The 19,500-nt window shown below is 36.3% G+C and overlaps 1 protein-coding gene across 1 annotated transcript in view; it reads right to left on the bottom strand.

Moving 5' to 3' along the window:
- The window catches only part of MPP5 (membrane palmitoylated protein 5), a 52,873-nt gene that overhangs the window by 30,127 nt on the left and 3,246 nt on the right, over positions 1-19,500 (bottom strand). The window contains exon 2 of the mRNA XM_032227528.1: positions 2,022-2,539. Within this exon, the coding sequence (XP_032083419.1) occupies positions 2,022-2,424 (403 nt within the window). The 5' untranslated portion in view covers positions 2,425-2,539. The remainder of the gene's footprint in view (positions 1-2,021; positions 2,540-19,500) is intronic.

Here is a 19,500-nt window from a genome sequence, read left to right as displayed (position 1 = left end):
ATTTTGAAGGGGCAAATTTTTTTAAAAAGTTTTTGCACTCTGCAGACCTCCAAAAAAAACCCGGCCCATTTTTTCGCTCATTTCTCCCCTCCCCAGCCCCCAGGAACACTCTGAAAGTCTCCTAAAGGCTATGAATGGCTATTTTGGTGAAAGGGGCGGGGTTTTGGGAGGCAAAAAATGCTGTATTCAGTGTATAAGACATACCCAGATTTTCAGTCTCTTTTTTGATGGAAAAAGGTGTGTCTTATACTCCGAAAAATACGGTACATAAGACAATTTTATTAAAATATAATTTTAAGATTCTTAGAGTGAATGCCTAAGCAAGCATTCTTTATCATAGAAATCATACAATTTATTTTGAATTTTCACATTAATTGTTTTTAGTTCAATAACTCGCTTTTTATTAGATAGTCCTCACTTACCAGGTGCTCATTCAGCAACTATTCAAAGTCCTGCAGTCATGTGACTGCCAAGAGCAACTTCACAAAAGACTTCAAAGAAGCAAAGTCAATGCAGAAGCCAGCAGGAAGTTGCAAGTCAAACATTTGAAGCTGTGCTTAATGACTACAGATGATTCACTTAATGACTGTAGCTGGAACTGACATCAGATGTGTGGCCATATTATGTTTACAAGAGACATTTCCTGCAAGGATTTTTTTTTTGATTGCCCCAAGGAGATTGCTACTACACTTCAAATAGAACAGTTAAAAAGATGGAAATCTCAAGTAAAACATCTTCATAATTGGATAGAACTGTCTGAGAAGCTGCTTGGAGGTGTGGAGAAGTAGAAAGTCTTGAGATGTTTAAACAGGCTGCACACTGGTCTGGTTAGAACTAAAGATTACATGGGGAAAAGGAAATTTCTCCCTGAAGATGGGGATATTCATGGCAAATGTGGCACTATTCAAACAACTATCCATCTTTTATACTGCTCTTTGGGACTGACTTGCACACAGAATGACTTGCTGATCAGAAATATCTCTGCCATTAACAGGGTTCAGTACTGGACTAGAACTATACTATTTATTTATTTATTTGGAGTTTTTATATGCCGCCCAATCCCAAAGGAGTCCGGGCGGCTTACAAGAAATATAAAAAACACATAACGACAAAACAATTTAAAACAGACACCCCTCATACATTCATTCTAATTGGAGCCGCACCTCAACAGTGAGGTCAACAGCCCCAGGCCTGGCGGAACAGCCAAGTTTTTACGGATTTCCTGAAGGCCATCAGAGTGGGTATGGTCCGGATTTTCGGGGGGAGCTGGTTCCAAAGAGTCGGAGCAGCCACCGAGAAGGCTCTCGTCCAAGGGCCCGCCAGCTGACATTGTTTGGCCGACGGCATCTGAAGGAGGCCCAATCTGTCGGATCTTACTGCCGCTGGTAGGTATGTGTCAGCAGGCAGTCTCGAAGGTATCCTGGCCTAAGCCATGTAGGGCTTTAAAGGTAATAACCAACACCTTGAATTGAGTCCGGAGACCAATGGGTAGCCAGTGCAGCTCACGGAAGATAGGTGTAACATGGGTGTACCTTGGCACACCCAATATCGCCCGCACGGCCGCATTCTGAACTAACTGCAGTCTCCAAATGCTTTTCAAGGGTAGCCCCATGTAGAGCGTGTTACAATAATCCAGCCTCGAGGTGACAAGGGTACGAGTGACCATTAGAAGCGCATCCCGGTCAAAATAGGGCCGCAATTGGTGCACCAGATGAACTTGGGCAAAGGCCAAATATATATGGATTTATATTTTATTAAAGTTTTGAATTTTGTTTCAATATTAAATTAATAATATCCCCTTTTCTAGTTTCTGCATTTCTGGCATGAGAGAGACAAGACAAGATCTTATGATTCACTTTATGATCACACTGCTTAACCAGAGTTGCTCAGTCCCCATTATGGACTGTAAATGAGGACTAGCTGCATAGACACAATCTCTCAAGCCTAAGTAAATATTCATTTAGAAGCACTAAAATTCCCATTGCATATAAAATAAATTGTTCTACTTAAAATATACATACCTAGGACTTTCACAGCACAATGTGGGCTCTCCAGAATTACTCCTTCTCCTGTGTCAAACATAGGGTTGTCTATTCCAGTCTTGGGAGGAATTTGTGCCAGCTTCTTCAGTCTCATAGAAGAATTAAGATCAAGTTCTTGTTTTTTCCCATCTTCTTCCCGCCTTCGCCTTAGGTCCTCTTGCTGTTGTCGAATCCGTTCAAGTTGAGCACTCCGCCGTAATGGCATCATGCGGTTGCCTAGATCACCTGGGCAATCCACAGCCATTTCCCTGTGTTTCTGAGATTCTTCAAGAGGTGCAAGATCCATAATTCTTGTTTCACTGTCTGAATCTTCTGTTACATGTCCATTCATATGAGAAGTTGTCATTGTTCTATGTGAGAAGCTATATGGCTTGTCAGACATAAATTTTATTATAACACTTCTTTTCTTGGTAGTTCCACTTAAAATCCATTATAATGTTAAATAATTCTTCTTATGCATGACCAGAGGAATACGAAAAAAATCTCCAGGAAGAAATCTGAAAAAAAGGAGATTATATCAAAATGAATAAAGTTAATGCAGAAAAACTAATGCTTGTATTTAATATTGTGTGTACCTTAATTTTCTAGAGGAAAACTATGTCATGGTATACAAAATTTCCTTGTTTCCAACTCTCAAGTAAAAACCTACTTCTGTTTAGTGGAGCCAATTAAATTAAAATTTGAAAAAAAATGAAATTACAATGGAGAAGAAGCCTCAACTACAAACTCACTTAAACTATGAAAATATGGAAATGTCTAGATGAAAATGCACGCAGACACATATTCAGGTCACCTATATTTGGATTAGGTATATATAGGAAAGTCTTATTTTTGTAAATGTCACTTTATCCTATCCATTTTGTTATTAATACATGCTGATTTGCAAAACAAAACCACCATGATGATCACTACAACATAAAAAGACTTAATAAAACAATTGCCTGTTTGTAGCAATCAACCTCTTTTACTCCCATTTTTAAAAGTTTTTCATTAGTTCAAAAGGGTGGTTTGTTTTGAAACTTATACTTGATCTCAGCACATCTTTTACTGTCACAAACTAAATTTAATTTATTAAAGGATAAAAATGCACCTCCCTGTTCATGTTGTCTTACATTAGATGAAAGGGCTATCTAGTCCACTGTTTGTTTTTAATAGAACTACCACATGTTCATGGAATAAATGTGATGGCTACTATCTGACTGTCCCTTGAGATCTGGCATGTGGTCACATTGCTCCTAGGCTTCTAGTTATTATGTTTGCTACTATAGCCAATAAATGCCGATAGCTTTTATCTAATATACTAAAACTCTCCTGCCTGTCTGGGCAAAGCGGTGAATTGCAGGACAACAATTTTAAACCAATGTACCTCAAATGGTCTACTTTCAAGAATGCATCCAGAACCCATGACTCCTATGGAATTAAAACTTGGCAAATTTAATACAGCATTTAATGACATAAAATTATCATAAAGTCTTACAATACAAAATATCCAAAAATATTTCCTGTGGCCAACTCTTGAGGTTTGACCTGCAGATACATCTCTGAATATCTCCATGAATTTTAAAGGAATTCTCCAGTACATTAGGTCAGCTATTCTTGAAGGCATTGAGAAATCTGGTAAGGAAACATCCCTCAAAAAGGGCTTCAAAACACCAAATACCAAATGAAATTAGCTTTTTCATAGACTGTCAAGGTTAGGCAGGTTAGCTAACTTCTAGCTGTCACATTATGTAATAACTATCTCTTAAAATATGTCCCTGCTGAAAAATAGTTTGCATCATTTCATGAGTGACGTTTATTGTTAAAAGTGAATATGATTATGTCAACAGATATAGCCATTTATTTTAATTCATTTATATTACACCTATTATTCTTGATGTTAGTTAAATTTCAGATGTTTTTGTAATAAAATTGGCTCAAGAGTATCCTCACTAAATAATTTAGTTGAAAGAACTAGCTATCAGAAAGGTTTTCTATTACTGTTTACAGCAGTGGAAAATGTATTTCAATATGAATTCTTTGTAAACTTCTGAGCTACATGAAAGGATTTCTTATTGCTTCACAGCAAATCATCTTCCTATATACTATATACATAAGATAATAAAGTGTGCTTATGCTAATAAAATTTGTAAAGCAATCACAATAGCATTTATATACAGCTCCATAGTGTTTTACAGCATTCTGAGTGGTTTACAATATCCACATATTGCCCCCAATAATCTGGATCCTCATTTTACCTACTTCAGAAGGATGGAAAACTGAGTCAACTCTGAGCCAGTAAAGATCAAACTCCTGGCTGTGGACAATTAGCCTGCAATACTAACACTGAGCCACCAAGCTCTTTTATTGTGTTAAGATCTAGTTATAAAACTGATGTATGTAAAAAGCCAAGGTTAACTAACCTTAACCAACATAAGTTCAACATTTAACAGTTCAGCTGATCTTCAGGTATAAGCAGTATTTATAGGAGTACCACATAGAACACCACAGGGCTTTAATTATATACAGTATTGTTCTTAGACCATGGAATTAACATTTTAATGTCCCTTGGCCTTCAAGAACTATAGCTCAAACATCCCTTGCTCTCATTGTAACGTCCTGACAAAGGTCCATAAAAAGAAAAAAGAAAAAGAATGCACACTGTTATCTTCATTGTAGCAAAGTCCTGGTAAATATATTTCTTTTAAAATAAAAGCAAAGTAATAGTCTTCCTACAAATGAAATGTTTCAGTTTTAAATTGATTCTATGCACTGAAATAGAAAAGAGAAAAAAGAGTGTTTATCTCCGATAAGCAGAATAAGAACCATGTGTAATTTTCATAAATCATTGTCATTAACTATTCAATACATGCAAGACCATAGTTTTTTATTCTAAACTATAGCTTGCATATTATAATCTTATGAGAGAAAACATGCTGGCAGTAAATGGAAACTTATGGCAAATCCCAAGAAAGGGTCAGAGCATTTGTACAATGAATAGTGATACCTCCGTTAATATGAAATAATAAGATTGATCAAATCAAAGAAGGTGCTATAACAGGAACCCACAATAGAAGCAACTGTCCATGAGAAGAATAATCAAAGGAAGAGCATCAAAGAGAAGTGTTGATGCTTTCCAAAAGCAAGTAAGAGGCATTCCAAAGAGGGAAGAAGTGCTGGTAGAGAATGTAAATAATCCTGTTACAGTAGAACCTCTGGTTACGAACGCTTCTGACCACGACCAAATCGGGTTCTGACCAAAAAATTCACACACAAATTTTTGCGGCCAATTTCCCCTTCTGCACCATTTTTTTTTTTTTGGTAAGTGCCAAATTTCCAAAATTAGGTTGAAGTCACAACCAAATTGGTTTGCGACCAAAGTTATGGAACAAATGATGGTTGTGACCAGAAATTCTACTGTATTTTGTTTCTCCAAACTCTGTAGAAAGTACAAGAAGATTAACTCTTCTTGACATGGTTACTGATGCAATAGGGAAGACAGTAAAAGATTTAGAAATTTCAGGAATATCAATGGAAAATTGCAATGTGATGATGGGATTCTTTACTTATTTTTGTTGAATTTCAAAAAGTAGATTTTAAGCAATAAGTGGATTCCATCACATGAGAATGGGACAAGAAGTTCAAGAGGGATGAGTCCTGGGACAATTTAAAAAAATCTAATGCAGAATAGAATGGAAAACAACAGAAGTCGTCAAACTAGTTATATGAAAAGCTTACTAAAATCTAAAAACAAAGGACACATATAGACAGTAGAAAAAGGTAAACTGACATGGCATGTAGCCCAGAACTGTAGGGGGAATCCTTAGCTGAATGTTATCAACTAAGTACTGAAGAAATACTTTGGCCAATAATTTTCTTGAGAAACCCTGATGGAAGAAATGAAATGCAAGATAAATGGATGACAGCAAATATCATTATCTTCAAGAGAGACAGGGCGAAAAGGATCCAAGGAACTAGAGATTTTAATCTCTAGAGCAGATTATAGAGATCAGTTTGTGAGCATCTTGAAAACAGAGCAATAATTACTAGAAGTCAGCATCAACAATGACAAATAAATTTGTCATGAACAAATTTAGCCACAGTAATCATAATCTGTTTTCTGACTGAAAATCTTTGAAAATAGATTGTACACATATTGTCAATATAGACAGTCCTCATTTACCAACAGTCTTATGCAGCAAACAGGTACAGCTAAAAAAATAAGTGACCAATTCTAGTATTTACGACTGTTGCAGCGTCCTGCAATCTTGCGACGAAAGACAAAGGAAAATCATAAATTGTGGTCACATGATTTTTTACTTAGCAGTTGTGTTGCTTTTCTTAATGACTGAAGTGGAAGTGAAGAACTTAAGTTTATCATGGTAACATGATTTTCCACATAGGAAATGAGTTATTGGTCTCTATTGTGGTTGCTAAGCAAAAACTACCTTTATATATTCATAGATCTGGAATGGGCTACAGAAATAATCTGGTCCAATCTACTAAGAGCACGATCTACTACATCTCTGCTAGATTAGCATCTAATCTCTGCTTGAGTTCTTGATGAAGGATTCACTACTTTATAAAGCAGCCTGCTCCACAGGCTGATAGTTTGTACAGTCAAGAAGATCATTTTAATATCTAGCCTAAAATTACTTCCTTGTAATTTGAACACAACACTGCTTTTTAAAGCAATAAAAATGTCTTAACCCGCTATACCATTGAGAAGTTGCTCAAAGGAACTGGTCAAGTTTATAAATCAGTAATGGGTCACTAATAATGTCAATAATATTTAGGCAAACAGATATGTAAAATTTTATAGGAGAAAGATTTTTGGATCCTATAAATAGTCAATAGAAACTGTAAGCATTCATACATAACACATTATTTGTAATTTGTCAAAAGTAGTTTAAAAAATAATTTTTAGCTATCTTTTAAGTATACGTTTCTTTTTAAAGTGTAATAAATATTTGGAAACAGAAAATAATTTGTAATATGTAAGATATCTCTTCAAAAAAGATTCATGAAAATTTTATTTAACCACAATATCATCAGCACAATCTGTCGTTAGCTATTATTCTAAGAAACACCATAGCAGTTTATCTATGGAAGATTATGTATATATGTAAAATAAAAAAGCATTAATTGAACTGAATCAAATGTAGTATTGATAAAAAGAGCCAAGGTCTTAATCAAATTTGTTTGCTGCTAATTTTACTAATTTAGAACCTGCTTAATCTGATGGTTAAGGCACTAGGCTAGAAAGCAGAAGAACATAAATTCAAGTCTTGCCTTAAACATAAAAGCCAGATAGGTGACTTTGGACAGTCACTTTCTCTCAGCCCAATCCACTTTACAGGGGAGGCTGTTGTGGGGAAAATAGGAGAAGGAAGATGTTCTGAATATGTTCACCACTTTGAGTTACTTGTAAAAATAATAAAGTAGAATATATAAATAAATAATCTAGAAATTGATTTACGTTTACATTGATTTAGGTGGTGAGAAATATTTAATTTAACAAGGATTTATTTTTTGCTACTAACAGTTTTTACTAGCAATATAAAATTCTTATGCCAGTATTGTAGAGTGTTGTCATTATGCAGAAAATAGAAGGAAGGTGCATTAGATATGTTTAGTGCCTTGAGTTATAAACAATGAAGGTGGGATACAGATAGATGGATGGATGGATGGATGGATGGATGGATGGATAGATAGAAAGAAAGAAACAATGGTGTGTGATTTTATTCTTTTTTCCCCTCTCTTGTCTTTCCACCTTTAGGCAGCAGCTGGAACTTCTCATTTAGGATAGATTAGCATTCCTTTGGCACTCTCTGCAACTGAATGTTTGTTTCTATAGCAACTGCTTTCCCAGCCAAGAAAGGGGGGGAAATTACATCATGAAGTTGTATCAAGCCATTCCTCTCTCACTACGGTTCTCAGGAGATTAACCTTTTAAACTAAAAAAAAAAGAAGAGTAGATGTTACACAGTACAGCATACTTCTAGCAGTTAACAGATCAGTTGGCAAATGGGTAAAACACCGTAGTATTGATACCAAAACCTCTGAAGAACAGCATATAAAAATATGCTTTATTTAGTCAGTCACTTGATATTGCTTGAATACTTTAAGGAATCAGGTGAGGATTAATTTTATGCTATACATTTAAAACTAGATTCAATCCAAAATAATGTATCAGTTATATAAATGCTGCATAGATATTACTGAAATCTTAAATAGGGAAGTATTTTAACATTTGGCTGTTTCTTTCAAGGAGATACTTGCAATATTAATTGTATATAGAATTTATCTATATATGCAAAATAAAAGATTCAAAACATTGACCAAATAATTTTCACTGCAAAGAAATGCCATTACAGTAATAATCCATCCTGGATAATTTGTATTTTAAACAGAAACAGACTAATTATGATTTTTCAATCTTTAGGAAAAAACCCAATGAAATTATATTTGATATTATCACAAACAATTTACATTGTTCTAGATAATTAAGTATCAAATTCCTTACAGTCTTTCAAAAAGGCATGTGAAGAAATATCTAGATCAGAAGGCAATGTAGTGCTCTCCAGATATTTTGGAACTATACTTTTTCATAAAATGTAGTCAGCATGGTCATTCCCCTCCCCCCGCAACTTATAAGTTCATTTAGTGACTTTTCGAAGTTGTAACAGCACTGAAAAAGAAGGCCATTTTTCACACGACTATTGCAGCATCCCCATGGTGATGTGATCAAAACTCAGACTCTTGGCAACTGACACATATTTATGACTGTTGCAGTGTCTTGGGATCATGTGATCACCTTTTGTAGCCTTCTGACAAGCAAAAGTCAATGGGGAAGTCAGATTCACTTAGTAATTAAGTTACCAATGTAAGAACTGCAGTGATTCACTTAACAACTGTGGCAAGAAAAGTTGCAAAATGAGGCAATCTTTACTTAACAAATATCTCACTTATTAACAGAAATTTGGGGCTCAATTGTGCTCATAACTATATGAACCGGATGCAATCAAATTGTTTATTATGAACAGCAGAGGAAAATAAGTAAATCTTCACAGAAGCAAAAGACACTTCAAACCTAAATTATATTTAGCAATAGCAATAGCAGTAGACTTATATACCGCTTCATAGGCCTTTCAGGCCTCTCTAAGCGGTTTACAGAGAGTCAGCATATTGCCCCCAACAATCTGGGTCCTCATTTTACCCACCTCGGAAGGATGGAAGGCTGAGTCAACCCTTGGCGCAGTGGTTAATTTATTCAATTATGGCTGAATGAAGACTCTAGAACAGGGGTATCAAACTTGCGTCATCACGGCTTTGTCATGTGATATATCACAACTTTATCTAAATGAATGCATCCTCAAAAGATGATTGCCTATCATCCTTTGAACGTATTATAATTGTGATTCCCTTCTTTTAACAAGTATAACAAGAATAGGGAATAACAGGAATATGAATAAATTTAACAGATTACTATTTCTCTTTCTGTATGAGTTTGGAAATTTAAAGAAATTACAATATAGTAAATTTATACTGTGAAATTTAGAAGGCTGCCCACTAAAATGAAGACTTTGAGTGGTAGACCGATAAAACTTGGGAAATAATTATGTACTTCTATAACTGTAAAGCAAAATAAAGAGCACTTTATTTCTTGGAACACTCCTGAATATTTTATAATTTCATAAGGAACTTTCAGCCATTTGATCACGTATCCTACTTCAATTAGGAGTGGCTTTTCTGAGTCATCAGTTTAGTTTCATTCAACCTGTTTTGCACTGAGTAGAACTTTCAGAGTGTGCAATGAGATAAATTATTTTGCAAGCCTCATCTCTTCTGTATTATTTTTTTCTGCCCCAGAGAAAAAGAACTTTGCTCTCTAGTAGTTCAATGAGGTCAATATCTAAAGCATTTCTTCTGAAATCAGGCTACAAACCCTTTGTAGATTAACTACAGAAAACTCCTTACACTGTATCTTTACAAAATAATATCAGAACATAATAGAACTTTCCTTCCCCAGCCATTCTGGTATTACAATGATAAATGTACTGTAACTAAAGAGAAGACAGAAGTCATACCCTCTTGAACCCAACACTCAGTGAGGGAACAAGCAGCCTGCCACAATACTAAGTTACTTCTAAAAAACAAAACAGTGACATAAAGATAGCAAAAAAAAAATCCCTTTATGACAAATAGCAAATTACACCTTATTCCTTCTCCCCTCCCACCATTTTTGCAAGTATATATGTATTATAATTTTTCCTGGGGCTATCAATGCAAGGCACATCTTACTTTTTTGGATATTCCTATAACAATATGATGTCTTAGAATCTTGTAGACATAGCTTACAGACATAACAGTGAACTAACATCAGTTACGAGGCTTACAGAAATAGGTTTGACTTCACAAATTTGAAAAAAACCAGCCAGTTGGAAATATGCTTTATATGTTTGGAGAAGTTACATGTGGAAAATCAAGTAACATTGTATACTAACTGCAGTCAAAAAATCTTTAGGTTGATATATATTTTAATTGAATTACATGGAAAAGTTATCATAACCATTTATCAGATAGCACGAATGGATTTTGCCAGCAAGATTATGTCTCCTTGAAGGTCTTTCCTTGAAAATGCAAGAGTCAAGGGAAGGGAATTTAGCTTTTAACCATAGAAGTAAAAGTCTACCAATAATCATTAAAACAAGAAAAGAACAATAAAACTAAAATAGAATATATTGACTGTGTTCAGTCTAGAAATGATCTTCCATATCTATTTTTGCCTTTACCCTCTTCACTGATGTAGAGATTTTCTGTTAGAGCATGTTGCTCTTACTGATATCAGCCAATATGACAGATTTCCAAAACTCAGAATAAAAATATAGTCAGTTAATAAGTAAAACATATTGAGGTACTGTATCTCTTCTATTCACTTCAATGGGATTGATTTAAATGTGTGGGAATGCACAACTTCAAGGTGTTGCCTGATGTATTACTGCAGGACCCTCCTAAATTTCCTCAGGAACCAGTCATGCCAGTTAAAAAATCATATGAATATTTTTGCATTCTATTTTGAAAAAGCCTTCAGGGCTACAAAGAATCTCAATCACCACACCCAAAGTGAGTATCAAGAAGATAATGTTATAAAAATCCTCACTGTAAGTAACTTATCTCAGACACTGCCGTATCTTTACATGCCACATATGAACCCACTATGTCAAGCAAAATATATCTTGGACCTACTATACTGACTTCAGAACTTTTCAGTTTTTGGCTGATCTTAGTAGATAGATCAAAAACCGCCAGTAAAAAGAATGTGAACTATTCGCAAACTGAAAATCAATTGAGAATTGAAAAATCTATTTATATCTATGTACAGTATATCAATACCAGCATTATGAAGTGGGATTTTCAATCTAACAAAGTTTTTGTTTTATATTTATATATTTAAATATGTACAAGTAGTCCTTAATTTATGACCACAATTAAGCCCAAAATGCAGACTTATATGATAAGCTTGATACTAGGATTGCCAAAACAAAGGACGATATGGTGGGACTTGTAACTGTATTGACAGAATATGTTGCTGGAATGGAAAATAAGCTAGAGGTTCTTGATGAAGCCAACACTAACTTGACATCCAAAATTGAAGTGGTGCAACAAAAAGTTGAAAACGCAGAAAAACAAATTGTTATGATACACTACAAACAGATGGAGCTTGCATTAAGAATCAGGGGGCTGCGTGAAAACGAACAGGAGAACTTGAAGCAGATTTTCTCAGAGGCCTTTAATCGTCTGGTGGGAAGACCGGGGATCAACTTTGACTGGCAGATCGAAAAAATTTATCGTATTAACTCTTGGGCGGCAAAACAGAGACAACTTCCTCGAGATGTAATTATATATTTTACTACAAGAGAGTCTAGAAACGTGATACTACAAGAGTCTTATAATACCAGGTTACAAATTGGCGGACAGGACTTGATTGTCTTGAAAGAAATACCACCCCAAATGCTAAGAGCCAGGAGAGATTATGCTTTTCTAGTGGAAGAACTCAGAAACCGTCAGATACAGTATAGATGGGATGTGCCATTTGGTATTATAATTACATTTGATAAGCAAAAATATCGTCTCAACTCTGTATGGGAAGCCCGAGATTTCTATCACAAGACCCTGAAGGTGGGACACCCTGAATCATCTGGATCTGGAGAAAGACTACGAGAAGGACAAGATAAACAGCAAATCATACAACTACCAGACAGAAAGCACCATTTCCTCCTTCCGGAAGGGCAAGGGACCAGAGAACAAGGACCTAGCCGTACGACTACCAGACGAATGGGAAAACAAGGCAGATTGCAACAACCTCAATAATCATCGGCCATTGATCAAGGAGTTATGTCTGAACTCTTTACAGAAGAGAAAGAAAATATTTTACTATCTCAAACAGTTCAAGAACGATATAACTTGTCTGCAAGAAATTCATATTAAATTAACTGATCCAAAATATCTGTTCAACCTCGAACTTGGTCAACATTTTGTGACCTCTGCTACGCAAAAGAAAAATGGTATAGTTGTATACTTAAGAAAAGACATTAAGGCTGAGTGAACTGAAGCAGATCCCTTTGGAAGATATATCGCATTAGACCTAATTCTAGAAGGGAAAAAGACTTGATGGACAACTTTGAATTTTATACAAATCACTAATGATTTATCTTCTAGGGTGAAGAAGACAAAGACTGCGGCGAGGGTTCTCTTGGATCATAACCCAGTCTGGACGGAAATGGGAAGGGTTGTGCAGGCAAGAAGGTCTTGGAGGTCGAATGGGAGTTTATTTTGATATGAAAAGTATATTAATGAGTGTAAAAAATTGCTATCTGAATACTTTGTTCTGAATATGAATAAGGGTATATTCAGGGAATTTGTAGGAGATGTAAGTAAAGCATATATGAGAGGAGTACTGATGAATATAAAAAAAATATATAGACATAAACAAGGGCAAAAACGAAAAGAGTTGGAAGAGGATACCAAAAGAAAAATTTGAAATGTATCCAAATTGTGTTATAGAGGAAGGAGGCACAAAGGGGACAAAATTAAGGGTTTAGAAATAGACAGATACTTAGATAAAGAGATAAGGCCCCTAACTAGAGAAGAGTACAGGCAAAAGCTGAATCAACAAATAACTTCTGGGGAAATCCTGCAGGTAATCAAACAATTAAGATTAGGAACAATGTCAACTGCTTAAAGTTTGTGTAATGGTAAGAAGCTGAGTTCAACGCAGAGATTTTACTGACTTTTTTTCTTCTCTTTCTTTTTTCTTTTCCTTTTTTTTTTCTTTATTATTTTTTTTTTTAATTTTCTTGGTTTTAATACATCTTAGACTGTGTTTGATAAAAAGCTATACCATGTACGGGCTCTGGGAAGTCGGGAGGGGGGAAGGGAGGTGGGGTCATAGGGGGGAGGGGGGAGGGGGGAAATATAGTATGTGCCAGATTTTAAAGTAACATGATTGCACTTGTATACTGTTGCTTTTTTTAATTTTAGTGTAAAAATAAGAAGCTGAATATATCGATAGATAGTAGAAATACACCGAAGGGAGGAGCAGAGGGAAAGGAGAGGGAGGGGTAGAGAGGGTGGGAGAGAGGATCGGAAGGAGGGTGAGATGGAAGGGAGGGAGTGTATTGGGAGAAAGGAGTGATAGAGGGGGAGGGGAAGTAGGAGAGGGGAATGTTGGAGGGGAGAAAGGAAAGTTGGAGCGGGGAGAAAGAAAGGGTGTATGGAGGGTTGAAGTGGTATATTGGTTTTGTATTTTGGGGAGTAATTTTGACAAGGATGGCTGTGTTTATTGCCCAATGTTATATGGCCCCAATCATGCACAGTATATATGTGACTGTATGAAATGAAAATGAAAAAAATGAAAATAAAACATTTGAACATCAAGCCCAAAATTTCTGTTACTAAACAAGACAGTTGTTAATTGAATTTTATAACTTTTCTTGCCACAACTGTTAAAGTTAGTAACACTGTGAATTTGGCCGAGGTGGCGCAGTGGTTAAATGCAGCACTGCAAGCTACTTCAGCTGACTGCAGTTCTGCAGTTCGGCTGTTCAAATCTCACCGGCTCAGGGTTGACTCAGCCTTCCATCCTTCCGAGGTGGGTAAAATGAGGACCCGGATTGTTGTTGGGGGCAATATGGTGACTGTAAACTGCTTAGAGAGGGCTGAAAGCCCTATGAAGCGGTATATAAGTCTAACTGCTATTGCTATTGACTTTGCTTGTCAAAAGCTGACCATATAACCCTGGGACACTGCTACCTTCATAAATACATGCCAAAGGCCAAACATCCAAATTTTGATCACATGACTACCAGGATGCTGCATCATGTGAAAAATGGTAATAAGTCACTTTTTTCCAATGCTGTTACAACTTCGAACAATCATTAAGTGAATTGGTTATCGAGGACTACCTGCATACTATTCACTTTTCTAAGATTAGCAATAGCCATTATCTTCTTACTATACCATGCAAACATCTATGGAAAATCACAAGCATGTAATGAATGCAAGAGTATCATCAAGTCCATTTTCTCAGCAAGTTAAGAGATACACCTTCTTCAGTTAAGAAGGCAATGCATAATTATTATTAGCAGGAATTCATAGCTTTTTCTTGCATATATTAATCAGTCCTCTTTTCAAATCATGTGGCAACGTATTTTGCAACTTATTTACGGTATGCACTGTATTTTATAACTCCTATAAATAGTATTTAAACTCTAACAAAAGAGCAGAGATAGTCTTCACTTAAAGATACTAATTGGGACTGGCAACTCTGCTGGTAAGTGAACCAGTCACTAAGCAGAAAATCAAATGAGTGCAAATGTGCTTTGTAGCTGGAAAGAGACAAGATTATTCAGTTTGGCTTTTATTTTCCTTCTAACCATTCCTGGCCCTTTGGCATTCTCAACTGCATGGTTACTGTCTTGTACACATCAAAAACAATGTGATTGTGCTGCAGCCTGGGGCTGGAACCAAAGACATGGTATACAAACAGCTTACTCTCTTGAAATTCCCTTTTCGTCAATCTCTCTTCTGGGGGCAGAGAGCAAGCAATTTATGTAGGCAATCTCTACTTTGCCTGAAAAGGTTTGCCTTCTTTTTGCCACTGAGGTTGCATTGCTTTTGATGTATACAACGCTTGCTCAATTTCTCCCTTCCTCATCTTGACAGCAGAATAGAGGAAGAAGACAGCCAGACACCAGAGATGTTCTGACTATAATGGTGATCACATGACTGAGAAATGCTGAGATGAATGGGCTATAAAGTTTTTTAAAGCACTGTTTTAACTTTAAACAGTCACTGAATGAATGGTTGGTAAGTAAGGAGTACCTATAATCAGAAGAAAAAAAAGACTCTTGGAACAGGAGACAAGACAGACAATCCTGAGAGGACAGAGGGAGTGTAGTGCCCCTGTAAGAAAAAGAGCCATGATAATTGATGACTTTGCTAATTTATTTCCCAGAGGTTTTAAAGAGATTGAAGTGCCTAGTCAATGGGCCCCTTGGCAAACCAATTCTATCTCCAGGGTTTGTCCTAAAATTTATTTCCATAAAACAGTCCTGAATAAATGAATGAAACATTTAGCACTGATATTTTAGAAAGATAGCACAGCAGGTTGTAATCCCCAAAATTTTTCAAGTTGTTCACAAGTAGTTCGTTCATAAGTGCATTTTTATTTATTTAAACACACGAGTTTCATTTGCTTTACTCATGTAAGTAAATAAAGGTTAAAGTAAAAGGAGAGGTGGGGGGGGGAAGGGAAAGAACAAATTTGCTTATTATGAATTCTTCTCTGGAGACTATAGTAAGCTATTAGCCCTCTCAGGTAAACCAAATAGAAAACACAACCAGATGATCTAATTCTATTTTATTATAAGACTACATTGACAGAATCTTGCAAGTACAGATCTCCTACCATTTCTTTTAACAGCCTGATCAATTAGAGAAGATTATTCCTGCAATTGTAGACTCCTTCTCCTCTTGTCTGGCTGTTCCCTAGACAGCATCTTTTACCCTGTGTCTCAGGATCGTTCCCACATACCACTACATAAGCCAAGCATCCATCCACTTTCCTTCTTTTCACGTAACTGAGTTGCATCCTATTTATGGCCAATTCTCTTGCAGTCAAAAACAAACCTTTTGTTTTAGCCACTGATAATTGGTAAACTCATTGGTTCAAGTTGTTTTTCTCAAGTTTTTATTTTATTTTGGAAGAACATTTAAAATATTTTTCAGGTCTCAGGGAAACCCTACATAAAAATCTAAAAAAACCCTGAAAACTTCACAATGCAACACACTTCTAACTTACACTGTAGCTTTGCAATGCTGATAACAAAACAAAAGAGCAGGCTGGCAGCTGAGTCCTGGTTCATAAAAAATCCCTATCAGTACAATTGCTAATATTACATAGCATGGGAAAATTAAAAGTTTTTCTGCCAATCACAAAGTCTCATGGAATCCCAGAGTTTTTTAATTAAGAAAAACTAGAACTGAGTACCAAACGTATACAACCAACAGACACTTAACCTAAGTAAATTTCAGTATATTATACATAACTCCTAGTTGGTGCTATGGAGACATGTTTGCTTGCAAGACAGACTCTAGTTTGAAGATCCTAGATCCATGATGGCGAACCTATGGTGGCACGCGAAGCTATTTTTGGTGGCATGTCAGCTGCCAGCTCCTGATTTTTCGCCCTTCCAGAGGTCCAGGGGAGGCTTTTTTCACCTTCCCCAGCCTTTAGGAAAGCCTCTGAAGGCTGGGAAAGGTGAAAAATGGCCCCAATGGGCCAACTGGAAGTTGGTTCCCAAACTTCCGGTTGCCCTATCAGGGCCATTTTTTTTTTTGCCCTCCCCAGTCTCCGGAGACTTTTCTGAAGCCTGAGGAGGACAAAAAAAGGCTCCAATGGCACAAGTGGAAGTTTAGAAACAATCTATTTCCAACTTCCAGGGGTCCTCCATGGAGCTGGGGGAGGCCCTTTTCACCCTCCCCAGACTTCAGGAAAGCCTCTGGAGCCTGTGGAGTGTTCATGCATGCACGCAGTGTGTGTGTGTGTGTGTGTATCACAAGCATATGTGCAGATGGGCGGGAAGGATTGAATGGTCAATTTTGAAACGCTGTAAGAAAAAGGTTCACCATCACTGTCCTAGATTGTATAGAATATTGTAAACATGCTGTGACTGAACTCAAATTACACTAGTGGCATATTGACCACAATTAGCAAAGGACACAAATGATCAGATGTTTTGACTAAGAGACAGATTATTGTTAGTGTCAAGAGTGAACTACAGAAAAATTGACATCGAAGAAAAGGAAAAACGGGAAAGAAAGTAGGGCTGAAGGGAGAGAAAGTAGGGCTGAAGGGAGAGAAAGTTTTCTTTGTTACATGTTAGCATTCTATAGTTGACATTGTTTTCCTTTTAGTTTAAAATTTCTAAAGCAGTTCTTCAAGTTATCTACAGCATCTTCAGAATATGGAATATTACAGTATCAAAGACTCAAACAGTTGTGTATGACAGAAAAAAATACAGGAAACATTGCAAGTTCACTTAAAATAAACAAAATACTGAAGTATGAAAATACTGGTAGAAAACTAGTGGTTCATTTTGAGGAATTAATGTTTGTTGAAATTAACTGAAAATAGTTGTTAACAACTGCTGTATTCACTTAACAACTGCTGCAAAAAGTCTTAAAATCAGTTTTACAACTATTACAATTTATGACTATAATGGGTAGGCTCTATTATGGTCATACCTCAAGGACTATCTGTACAGATTAAAATACATAAAGGACAGTGAATGGATTGAAAAGCAGAACATCAAAAAAGATATGTGGTTAAAGTGCATAAGATTCTCAGAAAGAAAGATGAAACAAAAGAAGATTAAAGAAAACCCATGATTTGAGATGTATGTACTGCATGTATGTGGTAGAAACAATCATTTGTAAGAACAGTCATTATAAATAAGGTAGACTAGATTTTGTCAGATTTCCTTATCTCTTTCTTTTACTTACTATCTCTTATATTTTTTTCTGCTCTTTGTATATTATGGATGAGTATGTAAGGGAATAATATGATGTATGTATGTACCTCAGAGGTCCCAAAACTTTCCGGCTTTAAGGACCAGCATGGGGAGGAGGGGAGAGATGGAATGGTTCTGCGTAAGTTTCGGGTGAGCATATACACACAGTTCCATTTTCACGAGCAGAGAGCATATTTGCCTGCTGCTCACGCAAATGAAGCTGCACGCCGCTTTTATGGCCTGTTTCCAAACTTATCTGCTGCTTGTGCAAATGGAGCTGCATGTGTGCACTCAGAGCCGCTGCTCACATATGTGGAGCTGAGCCTACACGTTTGCCCATTTCCATGATGTTTCCAAACTTGCCCGCTACTCGCATAAATTGAGCTTTCCGGGTACATGCTTGCCTGCTACTCACACATGGAGCTGTGCCTGCACATGCTCACCTGCCACTTCTGCTCTCTGGTTCCAAATGGGCTGCAGCCAGGTAGTGGGCTGTGGCCTGGGGGTTGAGGACCCCTGATGTATCTTGCTACCTATGGATTGGAAAATATGCTTTTTCCTAAACTGGAATCAGATAAAATATGGAATTTTAAATTTTGTTTCACACTGAAATATTTAAGCAGGGACAAATTAATAGCTTTACCTAAATATTGCTCTCAAATGCTAAGCAAAGAAAAAAGGAGATCTATAGTGCAGAAACATTTAGCTTCTGCTTCTTCAAGTATTCTGGAGGTTGTCCATTATATTAGAGAAAGGAATGAAAACAAATAACATCTGCTTTACATGTTCATCCCTGAAAGATACAGTCATCATCATAATCATCATTAAGTACCAATTCTAAAATTCATGTTTATTTGGATAATACTTCACAAGCATCAAAATTAAAAAAATAAATAATGTATACAACGTATTGCACAACATTTATTATTTATTATTTTATTTGAAGCTGATACATCAAAGCTATTATGGTGATACTATATTACTCAAATTCTGAGACTATTTTCAATATTTCCTTATTTAGCTATTTTACTTATTCTGACCTTTGCAATTTCATATTCACTGACAAGTACAATCAATGGGGAAGCCAGATTTACTTAATAATCATGTTATTAACAACTGCAGTGATTCACTTAACAATTGTGGCAAGAAAGGTCGTAAAATGGGTCACAACTCACAACAACAGAAATTTTGGGCTCAACTATGGTGGTAAGTTGAGGACTACCAATAAATTGTTTCAATGGTCACAGTTTGAATTATTAGATCATCCAGCAGGAACAGAACAGTCTAAGTCAGTGATGGCGAACCTATGACACGCGTGTCAGTGCTGACACGCGTAGCCATTTGGGGTGACACGCACAGGATTTCATGCGATTCATCCTCGGCTCCTGCACGGCCGCCGAGGA

This window comes from Thamnophis elegans, chromosome 1 (assembly GCF_009769535.1).
Source record: "Thamnophis elegans isolate rThaEle1 chromosome 1, rThaEle1.pri, whole genome shotgun sequence".
NCBI lineage: Eukaryota > Metazoa > Chordata > Lepidosauria > Squamata > Colubridae > Thamnophis > Thamnophis elegans.
Note: the sequence above shows the minus strand (reverse complement) of the source record. Positions and strands in the feature narration are given on the sequence as shown.